Source organism: Danio aesculapii, chromosome 18, assembly GCF_903798145.1.
Source record: "Danio aesculapii chromosome 18, fDanAes4.1, whole genome shotgun sequence".
Lineage (NCBI taxonomy): Eukaryota > Metazoa > Chordata > Actinopteri > Cypriniformes > Danionidae > Danio > Danio aesculapii.
Genome location: NC_079452.1, coordinates 5,336,327 through 5,356,932, shown reverse-complemented (window position 1 = coordinate 5,356,932; position 20,606 = coordinate 5,336,327). Strand labels below are relative to the sequence as shown.

At 35.8% G+C, this 20,606-nt stretch overlaps 1 protein-coding gene across 2 annotated transcripts in view; it reads right to left on the bottom strand.

The window, feature by feature from the left end:
* Nucleotides 1-20,606, bottom strand: part of kiaa1549lb (KIAA1549-like b) — a 142,577-nt gene that overhangs the window by 84,193 nt on the left and 37,778 nt on the right. For both annotated transcript variants that reach the window (XM_056478795.1, XM_056478796.1), the window contains exon 2: nt 1,637-1,975. In XM_056478795.1, the coding sequence (XP_056334770.1) occupies nt 1,637-1,975 (339 nt within the window). The remainder of the gene's footprint in view (nt 1-1,636; nt 1,976-20,606) is intronic.

Sequence of the window (20,606 nt, the reverse complement as noted above, 5' to 3'; positions counted from 1 at the left end):
TGAGGCGACAGTGCTATTTTGTAGCTCAACAATAAAACAAACTAACAAAAGGTTTTGTTAAATTAGAAAAGACACTCTCTATTAAAGGCAATCCCCCATGCCCCACACCAGTGGGTCCTAGTTTGGGAATCTCTGGTTTATCCCCCATGCCCCACACCAGTGGGTCCTAGTTTGGGAATCTCTGGTTTATACCAACCCTAACCCTACCCTTTATAGTAATCTACTGTGCATGTCTACACCTACCCCAGGAACCATTTTTGCCTACACTTTACTTTAAATAACCAACTGTGTTTTATTAATGTCTACTCCCACCCCGCAACCATATATGTACCTTTTACAGCAGTGGTTTCAAACTATATGCAGATCTGCGGCCCTCCAGGAATTGTTTAGCTCCAAGCACCTCCAACTCACACCTGCTTAATAGTCTCTAGTAGTTTTGAACACTTTGAGTAGTTGGATCAGCTGTGTTTGATTAGGGTTGAAGCAAAACTGTGCAAAGCAGCGGCCTTCCAGGAATTGAGTTTGAGACCTATGTTTTATAGTAACCAGTTTTTTATTAATGTCTATATCTACCCTACAGCCTCATACCTACCCTTCACAGTAACCTACTGTGTTTTATTAATGTCTACACTTACCCCGCAACCATATACCTACCCTTTACAGTAACATGTTGTGTTTTAATAATGTCTACAATGTGTTAATGCTTTCTCATAGTGCATTTACTGTGGGTAATAATTAGGGCCAGACGGAATCTGCGGACATTTTTTGCTATTTCTGCGCCGAATTTTGTAAAAAATCTGCGAATTTATGCGGAATGATGTTGGGAGTATCATAACTAAAATCTTAATATTTGAAATAAAAAGTAATACCTTTTTAACTTTCAGTTTTATATTTACAATGTAAATCCAATTAGATCCACTTTATTTAGTAAAAAAGCAAGTTTAACAATATATCTACTAAAAGACAGAAAATATTACTTTACAAACTGTGTTGTAAATAAATCATATCATTTTAACATTAGTCAATAATATTACAGAAATTAATTTTAAAAATGAATACATAGAAATTTACACACATTTACACAAGCAAATAAACAATCAATAATGGGCTAAAAATCAGCAGAATTCTGTGCGTGCAGATTCCGTGTGGGCCTAGTAATAATCCACTTTCATGTTGCACTACTGAACATAATGGCAATAACTCACATTACCCATAGCTAACATGCACCCTGATCTGATGATGAAGAGGAGATATAGGGGAACAAAGTTATATATATATATATATATATATATATATATATATATATATATATGTGTATTTTACAGATTTTTTTTAGTGCGCAAAAGTGACATGGAATGTTTTGAAAAAAATTTGGTTTCTTTTATGGACCCTGAATGTCTCACTGTCTATTGAGGATGAATGAGCTCATCTAATTTTATATAAATAACTTAATTTGTTTTTCAAAGATAAATAAAAGTCTCAAAGGTTTAAAAGAACATGAGGGTGGGTGAGTAATCAATAAAATCATTTTCATTTTAGGGTTAACTTATCTAAAATACTAAAACTAATAAACTAATATTTATTAGTTATTATAGGTTGAGAAAAGCAGTCTCAAAATGCATGCTTGGAAACAAACCTGAGTGAGATTGGTTGCTGATCAGCCTAGACGATGGACGGGAGAATGATGACTCCACTCTCTCCAAAGATCCATTTAAAGGCCATTGATGGGTTTCGTTGTCACGCACAGCAACATTTGTAGGGAGTTCAGGAGCTTTTTGGGCCGTGCTGGCAAGTAGTGTGAGAATGGAGGAAAAGGCAGGTTGTTCCCTTCTGCTCTTTGATGAGCCTTTAGGATCTGATTGGACTACGGATGCTGGATTTCTGTCTGTCATAAGAAAGCCGCCCAGCAAATGAACAGAGGAGGGTGATGTGGCCACTTCCAGAAATGATCCAGAGGCTTCATGACTGAACTCATCTAAAAGAGAGAGAAAGAGAAATAATTATAAATCCAAGAGCAGTCCAACATGATTTTTATAATCAAATTTCATTTTGAGAATAAATGTATGCTGTAATATCTCCTCTTAAGGTATATTTCAAGAGTTCACACTTAGCTGATGATTGAATATAAAGCTTGTTTGGCTGCTGTCCCGGGAGAGAGCCCTGAGCTCAAAAGATCCCCTAGCCCGGGGCTCCCTCCTGTTTGCAGGGCGAGAGGGGAGTTTGAGCTCAGGTAGATCTCGACAACTCCCCTGCTGTGGTAGCTAATGAACAGATAGTGATTGCTCTTAAGAGATAACTACTTACTAGGAGCATGTCTATAGTGCTGATTTGGATTAGTCAATTAACTTAAGTTGCATGTTTTTGGACGGTGGGAGGAAACTGGGGAGCCCGTGGAAAACCCTTGTGAGCATGGGGAGAACGTGGACGACATAGAAATGTCAGCTGGCCTGGTAAGGACTAATGACTCTGATCTCAACTGTGTATGTATATGTATATATATATATATATATATATATATATATATATATATATATATATATATATATATATATATATATATATATATATATATATGTTATTTTTGTTTTGACTTTTTAAAATTTGCTGTACATTTAATTTTAGCTATAATTTGATTCATTATTGTATATACCATTATCATTAATGTTTAATCTTTTAGTTTAGATTTTATTTTATAAACACAGCTCTTAGTAATTAAATATCTTTAGTTTCAGTTTTTGTCATTCTATTTGAACTGGGTTTAAAGAACACGAATTAACGCTTGCTCAAATCTCTAAGGTGATGAAATAAAATAACTGTTTGAACAACCAGTGAATCCAAAACTATACAATGCAATGAATAAAAGTACAACATAAAGTTTTTGTATCCACTCAAAAAAGGTATTTTTGCTGCTTGTTCAAAATACTTTTTAAAACTAGCTGAAACAATAGGTTTTGTTAAATCAACTTAAAATTGTAAAAACCATTAAGTTAACTTAATTGATTTACGTTACGTTTTTTACTATAAAAGCAGCAGGTGTTTCTCTAAACAGCCACATATCAGATTTTTCCCCAACAGAATGAATGCTTAAGAATTAAAAAAAAAAACAATTACTTTGTTCCAATCACTGTTATTATTTTAGTTTTATTTATTTATTTATTTATTTATTATTTATTAGTTATTTTAGTTATTTATTTTAGATTGAGACACACATATGCTGAGTTCAGACTGCGCAATTTTAGCCCCGATTTTGACTCGCCGACAGGTTTTGAAAAATCTGAGAAATCAGATGCCTGAAATCACTGGCAAATTGGTGCTCGTGCACGTGAGTGACAATCACACAGTATGAACTAACAAAGACGCGATCTGAAAGAATCGCCGATGAGTCGCCGATGCCCATGAGATATGTGGCGTGCTAAATATCTGGAGCTGTCGGCAATTCAAATCATGCCGTGTGAAATGAGTTTTGACTGAAAACAACATCGGCGATCACCTACAGCCAATGAGAGAGCAGCATTCACTTGTGTGTGTGTATACTGAAAAAAGTGTTGCATGCAAAACTGTTGCAAACAATTTATTTGTGTTGAATTTAAACAAACAAATTAAATTGAGCAATGTTCAACTTAATTTGTTTGTTTAAATTCAGCCCTAATAAATTGTTTACAACCACTTAACGTAAAAAAATGTAGTAAACCCAAGGAATCATCTTTGAATAATTTTTTTCAGTGCTGCAGGCCAGCGGAAGGTTGATGGAGAAGTTAAAAGCGCTAATTTTTGGTTTATTTGGACCCAAGAAATGGAGAAAAAACTAGTGGAGGTTTGACAGGAGCACCCATGTCTGACATTTCATACAGAAAGTTAAAAAAGAAAGTTGAGGAGAAATTGCTAATTCCCTTCAAACCAAGGTGAGCAAATATGTAAATTTTCGACCCCATTAAAGGCTTCTTTCTCATTATGTAGTTAATAACAAAAGATATACTACGTGTTTTTGGCTGTGAGACATAGTTTATACAAAGTTGTCGGCAATTCTTCCTATTGTAAAGTCATGCAATGTGAAAGCCCCTGTCGCGGATCAATCTTGCAGTGTAAACAAAGCAGTGACAAAACGCTAGCCCAGATAGTCATGCAGTTTGAAAACATCTGTGACACGACTACTTTGAAAATCATGCAGTCTGAACTTGGCATTAATGACAGTCTAAACCAGGCATGACCAACCCTGTTCCTGAAGATCGACCTTCCTGCAGATTTCAGTTGCAACCCATATCAAACACACCTGCCTCTAATTATCAAGTGCAGTTCAGGTCCTAATTAATTGGTTCAGGTGTGTTTGATCAGGGTTGGAGCTGAGCTTTGCAGGAAGGTAGATCTCCAGGAACACGGTTGAGCACCACTGGTCTAAACAAATGTTTTACCATAAAAAAAGACATTTTAGCCCACCATATATATATTTGCTATTGCTCAAAGATTTTGTACATGTCTGTCTTGTATATTGTATGGATGCAGAAGAAATAATTTGGTATAGAAATAAAGTGAAATAAAACCCTAATTTTAGAGAGAACATGAATTGGAACAGCACGTATATCACCATGGAGTGAAGGGTAAAAGATGTACAGTATGACAGACAAACGGAGATTGATATTGCGACTGAAGAGAAACTCTTCAAAGGATTTTTCGCACATCCAGTTACTTCTTTAATATGTCCTGTCATTGCTATAATATGCTCAATGTCTAGAGGCCCTTATGATTCATTCACAGGAATGTGCAAGCCCCACATATTCTACAGACTGTTTAAAGTAGTGCTTTATGAATTCCTGACTCCTGCAAAATAAATTGCTTTACATGCTGTGTGCTGAATTGACAAGTTAGTGAATGTTGAGATGCACTGCAATGTTGTTCTAGTCCAAATATTTAAATATTGTTTTAATCAAGTAGCATTTTCTAGACAATTGGTAATTATTGCTTTGTTTTAGAATTTTTAAAAGTAAACATTGAGTGACTTTGGCACATTGCAATGAAGAATGTACACCTTTTTTCACCCCACAATCATCATGAGTTTGGCCAGCAGGCAGAGAAAAAGTGCTACTGTATATGACGGCTGTTCGAAAGCATTCAATCACATGGGTGTTTACAGTATGAAAGCAACATGATTGAATTCAGCCTCAACAGCTTCTGGAATTGGCTAAAAGTGTGCAAACTCAAAGCATTTCAGACCTTATTTATACATGTATACAGTATAGCTTAGCTTTAGATTCATTCATTTTTAATCAGGCTGATGTAAATGCATGTTAAATGTGTAAAGCAGCAGATGTAAGAAGTTAGAGATGTAAAGAGGACAGTAACACAAACTTATACTGTTAAATTTTTTTTAATAAATTAAACAGTATGTAACTGTAATTTAAACTGTATTTTACTATAGAAGAGTTAGTTACTGTATTTTAAAGGTGCATTGTGAAAATGCACTTGTATAGCCTCTTCAGTCCTGAGGTGATAATCCATTGTTACCCCTAAAAGGGTCTGGGTTTGTTCTATGTGAGTTTATGACACCTGGAGCGAATCTGCCAAGATTCTGCCACTTTCTGTGAAAGTCACTCGGTGACATATTATCTACCAAGATGCTGGCCAGAGCCAGCCTGTCCCATCTTCAAAAACATTCCAAAGTAAAAGCACTGTCTTTGAACCCACACACACACACACACACAAAGACACACACTATTAAATTGCCCTACTGAAAAAAACCAGCTTAAACCAGCCTAGGCTGGTTGGCTGGTTTTAGCTGGTCGACCAGCCTGGTTTTAGAGGGGTTTTGGCTATTTCCAGTCTGGTTTCCAGTCATTTACAGCCTGGCCTTAGCTGGTCAGGCTGGAAAATGACCAGCTAAAACCAGCTTGACCACCCTAGCCAGGCTGGGAGCCCAGCCAAAACCAGCTATGTCCAGCTTAAACCAGGCTGGTCAAGCTGGTTTTAGCTGGATTTAGCTGGTCACTTTCCAGCCTGACCAGCTAAGATAAGGCTGGAAATGGCTGGAAACCAGCCTGGAAATGGCCAAAACCCCTCTAAAACCAGCCAACCAGCCTAGGTTGGTTTAAGCTGGATTTTTTTTAGCTGGGTGGACTCATGGAAATCTGAAATTCAGGCCAGAGTACATGTAATGTGTTTCTAACCTTTGTATTCTATTCTCTAATTCTCTCTTAATTCTTATTTATGCCCTTTTCAAGACATCAGACAAACTAAGAATGCATGAATTACGTTTTATGTATTTCTAGAAGTGTCATGTATGGTGTCATTCTTCTGCATACATAATTCTACAGCTCATGATCTAGGACACAGGATGATAACTTGTGTGCTTGGTGTTATTTCATGAGTTCATGAGTTGGGGTTATCAACCATGAGTTAAATTTTTGTCAGTCTGTCTTGGTACAGTACAGACAAGCAGGGAAGAATAAAGAAAGTTTCCCATGTGACTTTTCCTCTCACGCTATTGGTCAGTCAGGAGAGACTGGAAGTGACCTGACCAACACCTTTAAATAACTGGTACACCCCCAAAGCATTGCAGAAGGTCCCCGACACAAAGGAAGGACCGTTTCTGTACCGTGTGACTCACCTGAGTCCACATTTCTTATTCTCAGGGAAATTATAACTTAGTTTAAAGTTTATCTCACGTATCCTTCAATCTGCATGGTGAACTCCACACAAACAACAAAGGACTTCTTAAAAAACTTCATCTATCAAGCATCAGAGAGAGATCACAGGAAGAGAGAGAAAGACCCAGAAATACAGGTATTTAGTCATGCGTTTATGCTGTGCCCTTTTTAGGTATTTACATACTTGGTGGGTCTTAATACTTGTATGGGACAGATCTGAACTCTTTTTTTTCCTTGCTTCATTCTTTTATGTTTTTGTAGTTATGTTTTGTACGTTTGTTCGTTATATGTTAGACTAGTCAATAAATCACGGTATAACCATGTTGGATTGTCTTTGTTTTGCCTCACAGAAACTGTCACTTTATTGGTAAAGATCCTTGCTACCAGCTTGTTAAGTTTAATAAAACTTTTCATCTACTTCACAAGAAGTAGCTATAATTTCCTTGTGTTTTACTCCGCCCTAGAGTGACAGCAGATCAATAGACTCACTACAGTTTGACAAATATTGCAGCTCTTGGACAACATAATGTAATTGAGTAGTTTTTCTGGAATTGAAATTTACTAAGTAGTTTTAAAATGTGTACTTTTACTTTCCCTTGAGTTCATTTTTAGTGCAGTATTGATAAATGTACTTCACTACTTTCCTTCAGCCTGCAGTCTCAGTTTTTTCTTGTCTAGAAAATTTTGAAAAAAAACAGTCCTGTGATTTTTGTCCAATCAAATCGCACATAAAAGGTAAATCGCATAATAATGAACTACCTCAAGACATGAGTGATTTATAATTGCAGCAAACTGCAATCTTTACACGTATTGAACCAGAGATTGTGTAGATGCATGTCATTGATGAAAAGATGACGGATGTTTACTGTATAATGTCAGAAATGGCCTAAACACCTAGCAGGCACAGGACATCAACATGATGTCAGATTGAAATTGTACCCCAAAATCATGGGGATGTTGCATTTGGTTTGGAAATGAAAATCAGGTTGACGTCAGAACTCAACAGCAGACCAATGTCAATGTCCAACGTTCAACCTTAAATCAACCAAATATCAACATCTAATGATGTTACAGCTTGATGTTGTGTGGATGTTATCACTATGACGTCTATCAGATATTGGATTTTAGTTGCCATACCTGACTAATAAATGTTAGTATTTGATGTCAATATGGCATTGGATTTTGGTCACTTTTCAACACAACCTAAAATCAACCAAATATCAACATCATTTGACATCGTCATTGGACATCAAAATAAAATTGTCCTTAGACGTTGGCCAGACATTGAATTTTGGTCACCTGACATCACAACCTAAATCTAACCTGATATTAACGTCTTATGACATTGTGTGCTTGCTGGTCAATAACTAAATTAAATTACAGTACAGAATGTTACATTTACACAGATCCCCAAATTACAAGTTAATGCATCAGCTTTTTACTGCGTAATATACACTACTCAATACTCTTGAGTACTTCTGAAAGGGCTACTTTTTACTCATACTTTGAGCAACATTTACAAAAGATACTTTTACTCTACTTGCACTACACTTTTAGTCAAGTAATGGTACTTTTTTACTTAAGTATGATTTTTCAGTACTCTTTCCACCACTGTTCACATTACAGTTAAAAACTGTGTAATTTACAAAAACACAGTTTAAGTCTGTATTTCGGTCCTCTGTACATCCCATTGTAAAATGACTGTATATTTTACAGTAAAGATATACAACACTGTAAATACACATACAGCAAGATGAATGGCATTGTAAATGTAAATACAGTATTTTTGATGAAACTGATTGTTAGCAAGTTACTGTAGATTCTGTACAGGAAATTTTTAACAGTGTATGCGTAAAGGCCAAGATAAACATTGCATTTTTACTCTGTTTCTGATTGATCTGCCAAGTGCAGTGAAAACCAAGGACAAGAGGGTTAAAGAATGGTCTCCATAATGAAAATGAAGTCTTTTGTGACTCAAAGGGAAAGCAAGGGTGAAAGAAAAGACATCATGATTACTGGGATGAACGACTCTTGACACCATGAAATTACCATTCGGCAGACTTAAACTTCTTTTATAATCCTACCACAGTATATGTGTCATAGGCATAGATAAAAAAAAAAAAGAAAAAAAAAAAAAAAAAAAAAATATATATATATATATATATATATATATATATATATATATATATATATATATATATATATATATATATATATATATATAATATATATATATAGTATTTTGATTTCACTCAAATAAATTAAGAGACTTTTCATTATTTTATTACAAAAATATTTTATTACTGAAATTAAACATTCAGCTGTCATACGAAATGGTTTAAACAAATAATGGATTAAAAAGGAATTTATAAATAAATAACAAAATAAATAAAGATTTAAAGAATATCTACATTGTCTAAAAAATCAGTTATTGAACAATTAATTGAGGGCATCATGGTGGCTCAGTGCTTAGCACTTTCACCTCACAGCAAGAAGGGCACTGATTCGAGTCCCGGTTGGATGAGTTGGTGTTTCTGTGTGGAGTTTGCACAACATGTAAGTATTTTTACTTGTTAAAATTGATCTATTACATGCATAGTTTCTAGCATTAAGGGTTTGTTGTAGCGAGGACGTAAACATGGATGTAAACAACAGGAAATGCTATTTGGCACCATTAACAATTTAGCTACAAATTCATATTTATCAGTAAAACCCCTGTAAACACCCACAATCTTCTCCAGCGCTGCAGTGTCTCTCTATGCAACCACTTTCCTTGCATTCTACATCTCAAATTACAAACTTGCAAAAGATATGTGATGTTGCATATTACTTACACATGCTTATAACCTGAATATATATGAAAGACACTAGTCAGGTTTTATTTTAGAGAGCAGGCATGAAGTTCAGCTGTGTCCTTTTCAGTTTCTGTCTGATTTAGGCTCAAACTGATATGGCTAAAGCTGCCCTTCCACTGCACATGACAAACGACAAGCGATAGACTGGAAGTCATTAATTTCCATTGGAGAGTAGTTCGGGAGCGGCGTGGAGCTCTGATCATCTCCGTATGCGAAAAATTTGGATCCGATTTTAACTGCGTATTTGTTGAAAAATTTCAACTCCTGCAACTAGATTGTATGCGACTGGCTGACCGGATGTGATGTATTCCAGTGTTTTCCAAGCTGGTCCGTGTGCCTGAGGTGAGAATTAGGAATGTTTTTGTTTTGTTTTTTTTAATCAGAAAACAGTCTATATTTAAAAAAACATTTCTATTCATAAATGAGTAATAAAAATATAATTTTTTTTAATCTTGTCTCTACATTCCCTCCAAAATTTTTAGCAGTCTATTAAGAGTTTCTAGTATTAATTCATTCATTCAACCATGGTGAACACATGGAGAATAAAGGCTCTTGCTTTTGCACTCCTTTATTTTGGACACGAGAATCAGCTTCCCATGGTGCATGACAAAACTGAATATTCTGTGCGACTGCCACAAGGGGGCATATTCTAACAGTCGTGTCCGAATGTCGTGTGCTGTGGAAAGGCACCTTAAGAGCTATTCTGACTGACAGTATTTACACAACGGCAAAGCGCGTGCTAATAGAGACATGGCACTTCCTGATGACGTGGAGCCGATCGGCAAATCACAGCACATTATGTTAGCTGACCAATCTTCTCTTAAGGGCAGGTTTTTGGCGGAACTAGGAAATATGATGGCCGTTTACATGTTAGCTGAGTAGCAGTTTATAATCAAAGTGAGATATATGAACAAATAATGTGATTTTTTTACAAATGAAGCATGAGCACACATTGCTTTGCATCTTAAAAACACAACCAAGCCTTAAAAATAGACTCTCGATCACCTTTCTAATGTGTCCATCAACCGTGGTCATATAGAAAATCAACAAAAACATTCAATTCTGTGTCAACACGTGCAAACTCAAGTCAGTTTGAGTCACTTCTCTATGCACGCACACACAACTGGTTGTGCTCAATCTATGAAAGGTTAATACACAGTAAGTTTTTTTGTTCATCATTCTGTTTATTTTGCAATTTTGAATCACAAGAAGCTTTTCAGTTCTTTAGCAGTCTGCCTGATGTGGGCACTCTAGTGAGTAGGCTAAAGACTACAGTAATTAGCATTTGTCATCATTTATGATCAGAGGAGTCAGGATTTACCCACACAGCACTCACCAGCTGGCTTCTATACAGTCACCCCATAAACCTCTCTCCCATTCGGATCATGGCATCAATGTAACTACTCTGATCTGACACCCACTGAAATGTGATTACGACATAAACGCGGAGTCCTCTAATAAAGAGGCTAAAGACCACAACCTCACGTTATGAAAAACAACATTGTTTATAGGAAATGTTCAAAAGTGTACAATTTGGATAACATGCCTTCTGTCCTATTAATTCATTCATTCTAATTAGGATTTAATTTATGCGTGCATTAGATCATTTATTAGTCATTTACCCATTTACTATAAATATGTATATACATATAGTTTACTGTAGTAAAGGCTAAAGTATACTATGGTAATTACTATTATTTCATGATAGTGTAATACCTGGTTTTATTGGATTTTTTGTTTTTGCTGTTATATACTATAATTTGTTTCTGTTAGGTACAATATTATTTACAGTAGATAACTGAACTGAACAATTCTGCAGTTTTAGTGATCACTAAGATATGAATGATAGCTTAATTGCAGCTAAGCTACTTTTGCAAAGTAGCTTTTAGCTTAGCTTGCTACATTTCCCAGGGTGTAGCTTTTAGTATAGTTAAGCTACATTTTAAATAGTGTAGCTAATAGCTTAGCTTACTCATTTTTCAAGTAGCTTGCCCAACACTGACTGTACCCAAACATTCTACAGTATACAGTCTTAACTCATGTTCTAGCATATGATATAATGCTGACATGGAGGCACACACTGCTTAAAATTTGGTCATCAAATACAATTTCACAGAGCGCTTGCTGAAGATACAAAGCTAGTTTAATTTCTAAAACTTACTTTGACATGTGTTGCTTTACAACACTCAGAAATAAAGGTACAAAATCTGTCACTGGGGTGGTACCTTTTCAAAAGGTATACTTTTGTATTGTACATGTGGACATTAGTATTTTTAGGTTACACTTTTGAACCTTTATGGTTCACTGTTGTATCTTTAAAGTATCACGAAACACCAAAACACATTGAAGCTTGAGAAGTTGACAGTCATATATGTGTCCCTCATTGCTAAAAACACTATTAGGACGCATATATTTCATTAAAAAGTGAAAATTGGTTGTTTTTGCATTGTTTTGAGCAAACTCGTTCTTCCGTTTTAAAAATAAATTTTTTGAAGCTACGTTACTGCGATGAGATCATTGTGTAAATTCCAACATGGAGATTGGCTGTCTGTACCAGCCGGTACAAAGTGACATCATTGAGTTTTAGCATTAATTTATAAAGGCTTGGTTCGAACCAATCAGCATGCTCTATTGTCAATGAGACGAAACTTCATTAATGTGCGTGATATAGCTTTGAAGACTGTTTTTACCTGTTGCAGTGTTCAGAGGCGCCATGTTGTTTTGCCAACCATAATTAAACCAAGTGTAAGAAGAAGAAGAATTTTTCGGAGACATGAGTTGTCTGTGTTCCGTTTTTAAATGTGCCGAATCAAAAGTTTTGTTTCCATTTCCCAGCGTTGAGAGCACAGCTGGTGTGAGGACCCAAGCAGTTGGATTACAGTGGTCTGCTAACACATGACAAAAATATAAAATGTTTATAAGGAACATTTTTTTACCTAAGAGCTTTTCGAATCTGGAAATGATTAAATCCAGATTGGATAGGAGTCACAGGACCCGACCTGATACATTCCTAAAACAACGTGGTAGCGGTCGATAACTTTGGTGGAATTTGAATGGGAGCGGATGGTCTAACAATATCGCACTACAGAGTCCCAACGTTACTTTGGAACAGCATATCTGTGATTTCCTCATTCTTATTGAGCACCGGTACAGCCCGTGCTCAGGACTGTTACACATGCTGAACGCATGAACTTTCTGCACATGCTTTTTTTTCACGAGTCAGTCCTCAGAGCGGGCATTACCAACATGGGAGAGCAAAGTAAAGATGCGTTGTCCTTCACCTTGCATTAGAAAACAGTTAGTAAACCCACATTAGGCAAGTCTGAGGTATGGGAGTCTTTTTCAGGCGTCATAGACGCAAATGGAAAAAAATACCCTTTGAGCAATGTGATAATACCTCAAAGTTTTACCCTTTAGCAGTCACAAGACTGGAACCTCAAGTTTAAGATGGCACTCATGTCTCATCACAAAGAGGCAAATAAAACTGACATTTAGCCTACAATCCTTCACAACCTACAGTTTTATCTGTTATCTCACTGTTTTGGTAGTACCCAAGTTAAATGTGAGATTCTGGAAACCAGATCTAAATTTAGCAGGAATGGTCGGATTGGGTAGAAAACGGGGTGGGACGGGCAGTGGGTGAAAAAAGGCTAAAAAATTTGTACCGCGCAGATCTCTACTCCTCTCCTTTTAAAAAAAGACACGGTTCCAATTCATGTTGATTGTCCTGTCTCTAAGGATTTAGTAAGTGTGTGATCAATGTTCATTGTTTATGCTTCTCCGGATGGCAAAGTTAGATAGTATCGTCAACAGTACTCTTTCAGTTTTTGAAGACATACCTCAGTCAAAATGATTTTAGTTACTAAGTGTACAGTAATATCACTACAATTTTTGGATAGCCAAGTTAGATTGTATCATCAACAGTACTCTTTCAGTTTTGAGTACATTACCTAGAAAAATGACGGAAGTTACTAAGTAGGTTACAGTAATATTACTACAATATTATGGATTGAAAATGCTTTGTTTTAAATAAACCCCATCTGTTTGGTGTCTTTTTAAATGGCTTTTACAACAGTTACAACCGTCCTTTGAACCCGTAGTGCGGAGTGAGGTGTGTTGCCAGACCGATGTTTTCACAACAGATGCATGCTAAGATTACAACTGAGACAATTAAGATTACAACAGTACACTTTTTCAGTGCAGTGCATTATTTGTGGCTGGCACAATGATGTTTTTATTAGTTATTTGTTTATTTCAACAAATACAGGTGGGAATATTAACTACCATTGCGAGACTTCGCCTTGTCAGGAGCATCTTCACTTTCTCCTGCATTGACGGGCGTGCTTGTGTTAAAAGGTTAAAAATGATAAGGCAGTGAATCTGCACTGTCATCAACCAGAAAATGTGACTGAGTGGAATCTGGTGAAGAGAATCTTGCACTTTTATTACAAGGCTCTCAGATCCATTGTAAACGCTGCTCTCTGAATCACTGTCCATCTCTCCTGCATCTGTGTTTGGGTTGAAACTCCCCTTTTCATGCAAACCCTTCCCTCTTTCGCTGCTGGACACTCCCACTTAAACAAAGCTGGACTCACCCATTTTCCTTACTTTTTCAAAGTAAAGGCGGGAAGGGGGGAGGAGGTTGGTTTATGGCCGTTTAATGTACTGTGAGGTACACATTTGTACTTTTTAGGTATTAATATGTACCTTTAAGGACCTGTTAGGAACTAAAATGTGCCATTACTGCCCCAGTGACAGATTCTGTACCTTTGTTTTTGAGTGTAGTTACATAAAAAATGTAAGCTGATTATATAACTCACATCACCTCCAAAACTGCTCTGAACTATCATTGTGTACATCCACCTCCATGGGCATTTTTTACACAAAATGAGAAAAAACAGACCCTTATTTTGAACAATATTAATGTCTGTAAATACAGCCAAATGTGTAATTTCTAGTTTAATAGTTAAGGGATCTTCTTTCCAGGCATCTATCTGCGTCCTGTTGCCTGTTCTGTATGTCTCTAAAGGACACCTGTAGGTGCTAAAAGACCAGGACTAGAGAGCTTGGGCTGGCGGTTATGCAATCAGCCCAGAAGGGTCTGTTGTTCAGAGTTTTGTTACAAACGGTGAGAAAAAGTGAAGGTCATGGTGTCCTTTTGTCCCATACTTCCCATATCATTAGCTGACACACTTCTCTATTTCCCTGTGGGCTGTATGGGCACTTTATAACACACTGCATTTGCTAATGAAACACGCGTTCCTAAGTTTCAGCAAAGGACAAAACCCACAGGAGAAAAATGACAAATGAGATCCTATTTTAATAGCACAGCTTCTCCTAGACAGCACTGAACTCGATATCAGTTGTACTCTGTAGTAATGCAGAAAAATACTAGTTGGCTCAGCAAGCATATTCTACTCATGACTATGCTCTAGTCGTACTCCAATTTCCTCGCCATGTCAGTGACCGTTTAGACAGTCTGAATAAATGTCCTTGTTTTCTTTTAATCAGTCAAGATTGTTTAAGAGTTATGAGGAACTGGCCTGTAGACTCAGAGCTTGGTGGAGGGGCTGCCTCCTTAAAGTTTTCAAGCAAAAGTCCCCCATAGTTTCAGATATCCCTACTTCCTGAGACTGTAGCATAGATGTTGTTTTGCTTTACTCTGGTTACTACAGGGTTCCCTCCTCCTTCCTCATCTGGGCCTGGGACGAGCAATGGAGGGAGTAGCCTCTACATTGCATGGTAGAAGAGGCCAGGAATAATTAAGTAAGACTATGCTCAAAAATGCTTGTTGATAAACTATTTTCACTTAAATAACATCTATCATGCTAAATCAACCTATGGAAGCTGTTTAGACAGTCATGTTTGTTGTAAAGTGTGTACACAGCATAATACCATGGCGTAAACTCATCAAGTCATTAATTCGACTATTTATTAATTCATTTTCTTTTCGGCTTAGTCCCTATATTAATCAGGGGTCACCACAGTGAAAAAATCGTCAACTTATCCAGCATATGTTTTACACAGCGGATGCCCTTTCAGCTGCAACCCACTACTGGGAAACATTCCCACTACTGGGAAACTACATAGGAAAAAGCTTCAGGAAATAGTAAATTGTTTCGATCTAGTGCAGTTAATTCAGGGGCCTACTAGAATTACTTCATCATCTGAAACCCAAATTGACTTGATCTTTAGTAATAAACCAGAAAGACTAACAAAGTCAATAAACTTATTAACAGGGATATCAGATCATAATCTTATATTAGTGGTAAGAAAATTAACAAAGCATAGGTTTTTATATCAACAAGATAAAAGAAATGTGTTAAATGTTAAACCGAAAAAGCTTAAAAATGAATTTGAAGATGAAATTAAAAAATTAGATTGGAGTGAGATATTATCTACAGATAATCTAGAGGATGCATCTGAGTGTTTAATGGAAGAAATTAATAAAACCAAAAGTAAATTTAGTAGAAATATCACCTTCTCTAAAAAAAAGCAAAATTTACCTTGGTTAAGTGAACAATTGTGGAAATTAATGAGACAGAGGGATCATGCCCTAAAGAAATCAATTAAATCAGGGTTAGCCCATGATAAAAGAACATTTCAGCAACTGCGTAATAAAGTTGTAAATGAACTAAGACAAGCGAAAGCAATATTTTTTTATTGATCTTATAAATAATGCAAAAGGGAATAGTAGGGAAGTATGGGAGAATAGTAATAAAGTGCAAAAAAAACTAAAATAATAATAAAGCTATTGAGTTACAATCTCAGGGATGTTTAATTCAAGATAAGTATCAAATTGCTAGGGTATTCAATCATTTTTTTATAGATTCAGTCCAAGATTTAGCACAAGGATTTAGTGTGAGAAGTAAAGACATTATATTACCAAATTATGATTTTACTGTTTTTAATATTTCTGAAGTATCTGAATCTTGTATACTAAACATTTTAAGTCAACTCAGGAGTTCTAAAGCTAAAGATGTCTTTGAATGTGACTCAGCATTTTTTAAAAAGTATGCAAATGTTTTTAGTACACCTTTAACTCACCTTGTTAATCTATCAATAAGACAATCTTTTGTCCCAAGTGCTTGAAAGTCAGCAGTAATAACACCCATATTTAAGACTGGTGATCCTGCTAATCTTGTTAATTATAGGCCTATCAGTATTTTACCAATTGCCTCTAAAATAATTGAAAAGGTTGTTTGTAATCAGCTGGTAGAGCATTAAAATTTAGATAAATTTCCCTTACATTCTATGCAGTTTGGATTTAGAGCATGTCATTCAACAGAGACCGCAAACTGTTACTTTATTGAACAAATTAAATCCAGTCTAGATAGGGGGGGAGTTGTTGGTGCGGTCTTTCTTGATTTTAAAAAGGCCTTTGATAATGTTAATCACAATGTACTTTTATCTAAATTATCGAGGTTTAATTTTTCTGTTAATGCATTATTATGGATGGAGTCATATTTAAAATCAAGGAAGCAATGTACAAGAATTAATGGTGCATGTTCACCATTCATCAATTGTAATTTTGGAGTTCCACAAGGATAAATTTTTGGACCAATTTTGTTTAGTTTATACAGTAATGATTTGCCTACAGTGTGTCCAGATGTTCAGGTTCAAATGTATGCAGACGACACAGTAGTATATACTCATGCAAAAACCAAAGAACAAGCTGCTAACAAACTTACCACTGCATTTAAGAAAGTTTCAGACTGGTTATATTGTTCATGTCTTATCCTCAATGTAAGTAAAACTCTGGGATTGTTTTTTTTTTTCAATTAAGAAAAATGAGGAGCATTGCTCAGATATTTTAATGGAGTTAATGGAGAAGTAATAAATATAGTTGATCATTTTAAATATTTAGGTATAATTATCGACTCCAACTTAAATTTTAAAAAACACATTAAGAAGGTTTCCAAAAGTGCTAGAGCGAGTCTGAGGATTTATAGAAACATTAGGCATCAGTTACCTATGGCTGCTGCTAAACTTTTTATGATTACAATGATTTTCCCTCACTTATCTTATTGTGCTACAAGCTGGTCCCACACGAACATTACAACATTAAAACCATTGTATGTTATATATAAACAAACTGTTAAAAATTTAGCTAAAAAGCCAAGGAGCTATCATCATTGTAACTGTATTGCACAACAAAAATTACTAACTTTCGACAGTTTCTTATTTTATGCTGATGTGTGTTTAATGTATAAAATATTTAATGATCTTGCACCACCACCCCTCAAACAATGTGTGATTGTCGGCAAGGAGAATATAAGACAGATTTTTCAGTTAAGCTTAGGAGACCTGCTTTTGGACAATCAGTTTTTTCAGTTAAAGCAGCAGAAAGATGGAATAAAATACCAGTGCATATCAGAGAGAGTACCATTTTTAATCATTTTAAAATTGTTCTTAAAATTTGGCTCAAACAAAATCAGATATGCAGCCACTAATTTGATTTTATTTTATTGACAATGATGTATTGTATGTATTGTACTGTAAGTGTATATTGTATTATTTTTCACTGTTAAATTTGTTACAACTTCCTTCCCAAGGGACTGCAGATGTAAATTAGCTTTATAGCTAACTCTGGCACAACATGTCATGTTGTACATTGTCCCTGTATAAATAAATAAATAAATAAATAATAATAATAAATGCGCAGACTCCAAAAACAGCTACAATTTCCTCTCACCCCAAAATCGACATTTTCCATGTACAGCTGAAGTCAGAATTATTAGCCCCCTTTGATTTTTTTTTTTTCTTTTAAATGTTTCCCAAATGGCCTGCATTCGCGTGGGTTTCCTCCGGGTGCTCCGGTTTCCCCCACAGTCCAAAGACATGTCGTAAGGTTAATTGGGTAGGCTAAATTGTTTGTAGTGTGTGTGTGAATAGGTGTGTATGTGTTTCCCAGTGATGGGTTGCAGCTGGAAGGGCATCCGCTGCATAAAACAAATGCTGGATGAGTTGGCGGTTCATTCCGCTGTGGCGACCCCAGATTAATAAAGGGACTAAGCCGAAAAGAAAATGAATGAATGAAATTTTCCCAAATGATGTTTAACAGAGCAAGGACATTTTCACAGTCTGATAATATATATTCTTCAGGAGAAAGTCTTATTTGTTTTATTTCGGCTAGAAAAAAAAGCAGTTTTAAATTTTTAAAAACCCTTTTGAGGTCAAAATTATTAGCCCCTTTAAGCTATACTTTTTGATCATCTACAGAACAAACCATCGTTATACAATAACTTGCCTAATTACCCTAGCCTGCCTAGTTAACCTAATTAACCTACTTAAGCCTTTAAATGTCACTTTAAGCTGTATAGAAGTGTCTTGAAAAATATCTAGTCAAAGTTAAAATAAATCAGTAATTAGAAATTAGTTATTAAAACTATTATGTTTAGAAATGTGCTGAAAAAAATCTCTCCGTTAAACAGAAATTGAGGAAAATAAAAACGGGGGGCGAATATTTCGGGGGGCTAATAATTCTGACTTCAACTGTATGAGTATTTTGAACTAAAATTCAATTCAATTCATCATTATTTCTTTAGAGCTTTTACAATGTAGATTGTGTCAAAGCAGCTTAACATAGAAGTTCTAGTAAATTTAAACTATGTCAGTCCAGTTTTCAGAGTTGAAGTTCAGTTTAGTTCATTTCAGTGTGGTTTAATTTTCACTGTTGAAAGTCCAAACACTAAAGAGCAAATCCATCGATGTGCAGCTCCACAAGTCCCAAAACCAAGAAAGGAAGTGGCGACAGTGGCAAAAAAAAAAAAACTTCCCCAATTGACGAAAGTGAAGGAAAAAAACTTAATACATTTTGGTAACTCTTTGAAAAACAGGTGAATTTATCTTGAGTTTTGACATTTTTACATATTACATGTTATCAAATAATTTAACAGAAAATGTGTCTTGATGTCACAACATATTTTACAAGAAACCACAGGGAAATAAATCCAAAAAGCATATCACTAGGATTGCGACATGAATGTGTGTGTAATTTCCCCCTTTGGTTTATTTTGGCACGGCAGTTAATATATATCCACCCACTTGGAGATTTTTGGCCTCATCACTGATTGAAATATATCTGAGAGCTCTATTAAGAAATAAAACGGCAACCTCTGAGCAATAAACATCTTTCAAAAAATCTTGATTCCACCTCCAAGGCTTTCTTTCCCACACAAAATCCCCTCCGTATTACTTCAGGGAGCACCAGCTTGCTTACTTGAAAATGAACGAGAAGGATTTCTCCCACATATCATCATCCTCATTTAGCCAGAAACCGCTCCAGCACTGAGACCCTGGAGTTCAGTTTTTCCCTAACAGATCACACACGCTCATAAATTCAACAAATCCAAATTGCTACAACAGGAAAACAGCAGGCAGTAGATCGATAGTCAGCTGAGCCTGCTAAGAGGTAAGATCTATACTCAACTCTTTATTAAAAATTTAGCTGTAAGAAACTAAACTGTGTGTACAAGTCTCCATTTTCAGAATCACAATTTCACAAGTTAAAGCTTGCAGGAGTGGACGACCCTCTGAAGCGTGAAGGTCCCCTGAAGTGCTGTTGAATTGTCCATTTTTGTTCAATGTTTAATGTAATTTCTAAATAACCTACAGTGCTTTAAAATCATAGAACAGGAAGCGCTAGATAAAATTATAAATAGTTCTAAACCAGCTACGTGTATGTTGGACCCAATTCCAACAAAGTTTCTGAAAGAATTGCTACCTGTTATAGGAGAACCTCTTCTTAACGTTATCAACTCTTCTTTATCTTTAGGCCATGTTCCAAATCCGTACAAGCTAGCTGTTATTAAGCCTATTATTAAGAAACCACAACTGGACCCCAGCAACTTAGCTAATTATAGGCCTATTTCAAATCTTCCATTTATGTCTAAAATACTAGAAAAAGTTGTTTCTGCTGGATTATGCTCCTTTCTGCAGACGAACAATGCTTTTGAAGTGTTTCAGTCAGGTTTCAGAGCTCATCACAGTACAGAAACTGCATTAGTGAAAATAACCAACGATTTACTCTTAGCTGCTGACCAAGGGTGCATCTCGCTATTAGTTCTACTAGATCTTAGTGCCGCATTTGACACCATCGACCACGGCATCC